The sequence below is a fragment of the Pectinophora gossypiella genome, chromosome 27, assembly GCF_024362695.1.
Source record: "Pectinophora gossypiella chromosome 27, ilPecGoss1.1, whole genome shotgun sequence".
Taxonomy (NCBI): Eukaryota; Metazoa; Arthropoda; class Insecta; order Lepidoptera; family Gelechiidae; genus Pectinophora; species Pectinophora gossypiella.
This window is the reverse complement of record NC_065430.1, coordinates 5,115,157-5,123,552: the sequence shown is the minus strand read 5'-3', so window position 1 is coordinate 5,123,552 and position 8,396 is coordinate 5,115,157. Positions and strand designations below refer to the sequence as shown.

General features: G+C 40.1%; 1 protein-coding gene across 1 annotated transcript; it reads left to right on the top strand.

The window, feature by feature from the left end:
• Window positions 1-69: 69 nt before the first annotated feature.
• On the top strand, window positions 70-7,644 carry LOC126378747 (zinc finger protein 28-like). The gene is made up of 4 exons (XM_050027128.1): window positions 70-94; window positions 683-772; window positions 1,376-2,749; window positions 6,371-7,644. Exons 1-4 carry the CDS (start codon window positions 70-72, stop codon window positions 7,642-7,644), a joined length of 2,763 nt encoding a protein of 920 aa, XP_049883085.1.
• Window positions 7,645-8,396: the final 752 nt, after the last annotated feature.

Sequence of the window (8,396 nt, the reverse complement as noted above, 5' to 3'; positions counted from 1 at the left end):
ACTGCACCACCTGCAGAGTTATCATGACGGGAATTGAATTTATTTCAGCAACTTTTTATAAGAGATTAGATGCATATAGAGCACACCGCATTCGGTACGTCAATATTAAAGGCAAATATACACTTAAAAGATAAACTGATGTTAGTGGAGGTAAAAGGGGAGACCAAGTAATCTGTTCCACGGTTGATGGCTTTCATAGCGTCTGAGATATTACCAAAAATATAAGTTACACTCTAACCACCTTACAAATAAACAATAAACCAGGGATGACATACACACATAACATAAACAACCTATATAAGTCCCACTGCAAATGAGGAAGGGCCATCTAATAGACATACCTCACGAGTGTAATAATAATAAAAAAAATAATTCAGATTCCGCATCCATATTATGTTAGTAAAACAATAGAGACTGTTAGTAGATTAAATTAAGTGGCATTACATGTTACTGGGCCACACGGCGTATAGGCATATGACCCAATGTTTCCAGAATGAACCATCCATTACCTCTGCTACGGTTCTTAGAAGACTGTTGGTACTGCCACGCACTCTCGTCATCAGGGAGCTGACTCGCTTGCGAACGATGGCATGGAAGCCATCAGTATGAACATCAGCAAACATCCAAGACGCACTGTGTGCGAAAAAACATGATTTGACGAAACATGTGTTGATCCTTCCAGTCGTTTTCGGCCATGGCGACAAGTCTTCAATCCAGGAGCACCTTAGATGCGCTCTTATATGGCTGACGTATCCTAAATCAGATCTTAGCAGTCAGTGGTGTTGAGGCTTACACGAGCTCGCGAGTACCAAAAAAGTTCAGAAGTACTTTGCGGGAACATAAGCGAATACATGAGAACGACAGACGATTCAAATGCGAAGCTTGTAGTCAGTCAAAATGTAGTTTCGAAGAATGACGCGCGATACGGAGAGAGTATACTAAAATACAAATAAAATGCTTAGTTTGAACAGACAAAAGCCGTGAATCTATCTGAGATTTACAAAAATGTACCGTCTCTTCATGCTGTTACGTCATTTATTATCTTGCAAATATATAAATTGTTATTTTACTTCCTTCTTTAACTTTTTAGAGCAGAAGATATTTTGCCAGATGTACAGAGACCTTTAGTGGTCTGATTCTAATATGTTTAAGAGTTCGATAGAACAAACCAAGACCTAGTAGTAGGTCTTAATAACTTTTAACTGTAACACAGTGAAACCGCCATAGACGCAACACCAATTTGAACATGAAATGTCTTCTCCGTAAAAACAGTAACAGTTTAAAGTCTGTAAGACCTAATAGACCTTATTTTAAGTTAACCCCTATCTCAAGTGCACCATAACCCAAACTCAATGATATTTACTTTTCTTTATAGGTATCCCACATATTAACGTCAAAAGTGAATCCAAAGAAAGTAAGTCTGACGATGAGGGCTGGACTGTGCGTATAGTTAATACCGAACCTGAGAAGATATTTGAACAAAGTTCCATGAAGCCCAAGATCAAGAAAATCAACAAGTTCCCTGTGAAACTACATGCTCAGAGGGACGATCTTAAAAAGATTGCCATGAAAATCAATCAATTTGGGCCAATCAAAATCTTTTTTAGAGATAACAATATAATTACCAAAGGTAGAGATAAGATCAAATTTTCTAAACCTGATAAGAACCCTGCGTCTACTTCGGAGGAAACCGATTTGCTGTCTTTAAATGTCGAGCCTCCGAATAGTCACGGCGGGACGTTGGAACAACACCGACAGAATATACAGGAAATACTGTTATATTCGAACGCAACTCCGATTAATCGGGGAGGTCTCAGTTACTCGTGCTGTTTTTGCCTTGAAAGATACACCACCCCGCAAGACCTGAAAAAACACAACCTAGACTCGCACACTGACGAAGACAAAAAATATTTCATGGAGACACGATTAATGTCCACTTTCATTGTCAAACTGGATATTACTTCTTTACAGTGCAAGCCGTGTGGAATTCCTATAGATGTACTAGAAGACCTCATGCAACATTTGTATAAAGTCCACAAGAGACCAATTCACTTTGATATTAAAAACCACATCATACCTTATAAATTTGTGGACGACACCATAAGGTGCGTTATATGCCAAAATATTTATCACTCTTTTAAAAAGTTACAAGAACATATGCATAGTCATTACAGCAACTACGCTTGCAATTACTGTGAAGCTGGTTTCGTCAACCAGGCAATGTTAGCAGCCCACATCAGAACGCATAAGGAATCGATGAGCCCTGCGATCTTCAAATGTGAGTTATGCCCCAAAGCGTTCCCAACGTCTCTCCGTAAAAAGGCTCACATAAGAGATGTCCACGTACAGTCTATGAGGAATATAAAATGCGCTTACTGCGGGGAAAAATTTGAAACCTACAACGCAAGGTTCAAACATTTGGCTGATGTTCACGGAGTCAAATTCACCAAGTGTTACTGTCAGGCTTGTGACCGCGTGTTTCCACGGAAGAGTGCTCTGACGACCCATATAAAGAGGAGCCATTTGATGGAACGCCCTCACCCATGCTCGGATTGCGATAAAAGCTTCTTTTCCCGGAAAGAACTAGAAAACCATATGGTCAAACACTCCAGCGCTAAGGAGTTCAAATGTAACGAATGCCACAAAACCTTTGCGAGGTGGAAGACTTTAAGAGAACATCTTCGTATTCATTTGAACGAGCGCCGTTTCAAATGCGACCACTGCCATCAGACGTTTGTGCAGAAGTGCAGTTTGAAGGGGCATTTGCGCTCAAAGCACGGAGATGAAATGTTGCCTAGCACTTCGCGGGCTGTCTCATCAAATGCATCAACCACCTAGGAATAAATAAAAAAATGCCTATATACCTAAGTCCCACGGCAGGGAACAGGCCTCCCCTCGATGAACCGGAGAGGGTAACATCCACGTAACGTACCTATATAGTAGACAAACTCTATTGGACTGCGCTGTGTTGTATGCTCGTCTGTTCTGTACCATCCGAGTTTATATTTGATCGTTAATACGGGTGCCTATTCGGGCAGACTTCAGCTGAACATAATTTTAATTTGACAGCTCTTACTTAACACTTTCAAGTACAGAATGGCCCTGATTCCCGCAGACACCTAATTTTACATAAGTTATACCTGTCATTTTCTTATCCGCCCAAAAGGAAAGGGACGGATGATTGACAGCTGTTAATTTTAGGATGAATCAGTAAATGAATGAATAACCCGGGCGAATCAAATAGGTATCTCGCTGGTATGCAAACCGTTTGACGTGTCTGTCAACTTAACTCTGTCGGGTTATATAGTCCAATGTAAAAAAAATATACGGTTGTATTATATTTGTGTTTAAAATTGACGTGTGTTCCATAAATTTTATGCTTGTCGATTACCCGTCCCTTTCCTTTTCGGTGGATAAGAAAATGACAGATATAACTTAAAATAAAATTAGATGCTGCCTACAGGAATTAGCACCAATGTCTACACAAACTTAACCTAATTTTGATCTACTTTCATGGACAGAAGCCATGTCGTGATGTGATTCTAAGTGTCATACCATCATGAATGAAAGGTCAATGACCTGCGGACTAGGTCCGGGAAAGTGTTGAACTAGTGCCGTGCTTCACTTACAATAAGTACAGTCATGAGCAATATAATGTACCCACTTTAGGACTCTGTCGCACTAACATAATTATTTGTCGTGAGACTTACAGTTCAATTTGTCAAAAACGTTAATGTGACATGGTACCAAAGTGTATACCTACATATTAATGCTCGTGACCGTACAAGAAAGAGATCGAGATAGTTTTACTCCTGTCAAATGAAGTTGGTGTCTGTTCTAATCGGCACCATCGGCTACCATGGGGCTAACACGCGCAAAGTGATAAAATTATCGATCGATTCAATAAATTTTGTCGATATCGATAAGTTTGTTATTTTCCCTAACATGCGTGCCACGTGATTTTGTTCGTATTTTCACGTAACGACATGACTTATTCCGGTTCACATATTAGCACCAAACCGAGGAACTCGGCGGCCCAGCGGTAAACGCGCTCGGCCTGCGATTGTTGAAGTTAAGCAACTTACGCAAAGGCCGGTCATAGGATGGGTGACCACAAAAAAAGTTTTCATTTCGAGCTCCTCCGTGCTTCGGAAGTTAGGCCGTTGGTCGCGGCTGCATTAGCAGTCGTTAATAACCACCAATCCAAAGTGGGGACGTTAATGGGCTGGTGATGATGATTAGCACCAAACGACATAATTATATGACCGTGACAAAATTTTACGCATGTTAGCCCTATAATAATAAGTATGCCTGCAGTAGAGGCTCTAACGTTACTAAATTTAAATTTTTCTTCAACTTTCAACGATTAATATCTAGCCTAAGCTTATGTCAAATATAGAATTAATTAAAACACACAATAACGGGTTCTTACCGCGTTTAAATCAGGGATATGAGACTCCCGATATTCACACACACATATGTGTTTTATTCATGGCACTTGCAACAGTGTCGAAATATCGGGAGTCTCATATCCCTGATTTAAACGCGGTAAGAACCCGTTATTATGGGTTTTAATTATGATATAACCGCGTAAACTTAAAACAAAATATAGAATTGGCGAGCAATAGATGCTCAGACATACATGGATTTAGAATCCCCTTGGAGTCTTTCCACTTGGCGCGATCGCGACACATCAGCCTTGATGTTCTTTTAAGACTTGACTACTTTTTCACGTCATAGCCTGCTTAAATGTTCATTTGTTCGGTCGGATAATGTACGAATTGAATCGCGCCGTGAGGAAACTCACTTAGAATACTTATCTTAATGTCTAATTACTTTGACTGTTTCAATAATACACAATAATAGGAATAAGAATTAAGTCGTTTCATTTTTGTATCCATTTTTTTTTTTTTATCGTAAGGAGACAATACCGTTGAATAGCTACAGCAAATTTTAACACCTTTAAAAATATAATTATATGATGGCCCCGATTCCTGCAGACTTAAAATGAAATTATATGCTCTGTATTGTAAATAGGTACTTCAGCGTTCTTAGCACCGTAAGCGCGCGATTCTTTCCCGCCTCGACATACATCACCCGTCACTCTCTCACAGAACTGCACAGAAAGAGACAGATGATCTCTGTCGCGGCGAGAAGAGTCGCGTGCTTACGATGCTATGCCCGCTGAAAGACATAAAACCTACCTACGGCTTCGTAATAAGAAGAGGTTGCAAATTAATAATTGAATATGAAATGATGTATAGGTACGCAACCAAATTAGATACACGTACATAATACCGCAGGAATAAGCAGAGTATGGAATTCAATTTGCTTAGATCCCGACGTACTTTTCTTGCTTCCACGTGCATCAATCGCTTCACACACGCACGCCGGTTCAGTTCAAAGTAGATTGTACTACACCTTTTTAAGAACATTCCCAATTTAAAATTCCCAAAGGAAAAAAGCTATCCAGACGTGCAATACTATAACATAAGCTCATGATTATGTCCCAATTGGGGTAGTCAGAGATACATCCATCGCAAGATGAACAAAGTACAGTCATGAGCAATATAATGTACCCACTTTAGGACTCTGTCGCACTAATATGTTTGACATTTAGTGAGACTTACAGTTCAATTTGTCAAAAAAAGTTATTGTGACATGGTACCGAAGTGTATACATATTAATGCTCGTGACCGTACCCACACCTCACCGACCTTTCTGTTCGACCAACGTGATAGGTCTTCTTCTATCGTGTGGGTTTTGAGGCGAATTACTAACCTCATCAACCCTGGTGTCAGGGTTACTATTGAGCCGCCAAAGGCCCCTGACATGACTCATTTATAACGACTACGTACTTACACAGTAAGTAGTAACCGGGACCAACGGCTTAACGTGCCTTCCGAAGCACGGATCGTCTTACTTTCGGACAATCAGGTGATCAGCCTGTAATGTCCTAACCAAACTAGGGACCACAAAGTAATTTTTGTGATATGTCCCCATTGGGAATCGAACCCAGGACCTCCGGATCGTGAGTCCAACGCTCAACCACTGGACCACGGAGGCCGTGACGTGATAGGTGATGAGCACTATTATAATTCGGTACATTTTAAATTATTTGAACTGCACTCATCGTGTACCTACTTGACTGATAGGGTATTTGACTGCGGGAATAATAGAATTCGTTACATTTGAATGGTTTTTATTTTTCACACACGAAGTCTTAAAGTTTCGTTTCTTCGCCTGCTTTCCCAACGCATCACAATTTTAAAGTTATCGATTTGCCAATACTCTACCTAAATATACCAATTAATCGATTGAAATACACTAGTCAAATACCCTGTTCAATAACACGTGCTTTTTTCCGTAGGTGCCCCACGCGTTACCGTGAAAAGAGAATTCGTTAGCATCGGCCCGCCAGACTTGCTAACCGAGCAAGGTAAAACTCCGCGAAAAGTGTCTAAAGCACGTCAAAAGCCTTCGATTAAAGCTGATCCCGACTTTGACACAGCGAAAACTACAAGCAGAAAATTATCTGCGCCCAAAGGTGATAAAGGCAAACTCACAGAAAAAGCAGTCAAAGTTGAGAGAAAATCTGCTACCGAAGAAAGCGAGATAGAAAAGCATAGGACTAACATAAAAAATGTACTGAAGTACTCAAATGCGAGTCCAATAAGAACTCACAGTGATGTTGGGTACACCTGCGTTTATTGCGATGATCACTACCAGGACCCGGCCGATCTAAAACGTCATTCATTAGATAAACATGATGGCATAAGTTTTCTAAAAAACATAAAATCTTTCGCGCTATTAGTCAAACTAGATATTACCGGGCTCTCTTGTAAAATTTGTAATGAAAACTTAGATACTTTGGAAATGCTCTTCAGCCATCTTAGAGATGTGCATACTAAGACCATTTACACTGATATTAAGAACCAGATTCTACCGTTTAAGTTCGATGGAAGTGTCCTACGGTGCTGGATGTGTGCAAACGTTTTTCCAAACTTCAGACATTTTCAAGACCACTTAAGGAAACACTATAGGAACTACATTTGCGAAGTATGTGACGAAGGGTTTGTGAACAAGAAAGCTTTAACTATCCACAGTTATACACACAAAACCGGCGCATTCAGTTGCGAGCAATGCTCTAAAGTTTTCGACACGATACAAAAGAAGAGAGTCCACGAGAAGAGAGTTCATGACGTCCATGTAGTCAAATGCGGTTTTTGCACGGAAACCTTCAAGGGTTACAGGCAGAAATTCAAGCATTTGACAAAGATACACGGAGTACCGTCTTCTACTTATGCATGTCAAGCTTGCAGCAGGGTTTTCGTGACTGCTATAGGCCTAAAAGACCACATAAGGAAAATTCACCTAATGGAAAGACGCCACAAATGCCCAGAGTGTGAGATGGCCTTCTACAAACAGGCACAACTGAATGAGCATATGGTGAAACATTCGGGGAAGAGACAGTTTCAATGCAACGTGTGTCAGAAGACGTACCCTAGAAAGAATGCGCTAAGGGAGCACCTGAGGATCCACGCGAATGATCGCAAGTTCAAATGTGAACATTGCATGCAGTCATTTGTCCAGAAATGTAACTGGCGCTGTCATATGCGCACCAAACATGGGGAGAAGGTCTAACTTTAGGAATATCCACGGCTCTACCACAAAATCAACGTTTAGAATGCAAACATTGCTTAAGAATGGATGCCAAGCAAAGTGCAATCAAATTATACAAAACAATACTTTGTGGCTCTGGTCGCCTGAAAGAAATTGCTGTAGAGTAATAAGGCCGCCAGTCGTGCTATTATCTTTCTGGTATATTATTTTTTATATTGTTTCATGTCATCACTAATTTAAGAGCCACGCTCTTGTCGGTGTAGCATTCCTCTCTGTGCTACATTTTGGGGAAAAATAGGGCAGTGGTTTCCCTCTTGCCTTCTGCCCCAACTCTCTCTCTCTTTTCTTCTGTAATTGTTTCATGTACGTGTGTGCAATAAAGTATATTTGATTTGATTATTTGTAAATTAGGGCTCCATTTGCTTGCCTTCTTAAACAATGTCTAAATGCTAAACGCGTGCAGCCGTATGTATTTAAGTTGCCAATATGACATAAGTTTGAAATCTTTTTGATTGTCGAAATTTGCGATACATTATAAATTACTTACGTGTACTTTTTTAATAAATCCATAAATATGCATGTGTCTGTTTTATTGATAGCCGGTATTAACGTCAGTTAAGAGTCCTCAAAACCAGATGAACGTGCTCAGAGGTGTTGACTTAATTACTGCGATTTGGGAATTTACTCATTTTACTTTGACATGGACACATAATAACCAGCTTAAGTATAGAGTGCAGAAAGGTCTCAAATGGGACTTTTAAAGTTCAAGTAAA

Excerpts from the sequence above, each read along its gene's own strand:
- LOC126378747 (XM_050027128.1), top strand. The coding sequence starts at position 70 with ATGCATATAGAGCACACCGCATTCG. Across the intron at positions 95-682 it reads TATAGAGCACACCGCATTCG|TCGTTTTCGGCCATGGCGAC; the intron begins GTACGTCAATAT and ends TGATCCTTCCAG. Across the intron at positions 2,750-6,370 it reads GACGTTTGTGCAGAAGTGCA|GTGCCCCACGCGTTACCGTG; the intron begins GTTTGAAGGGGC and ends TTTTTTCCGTAG.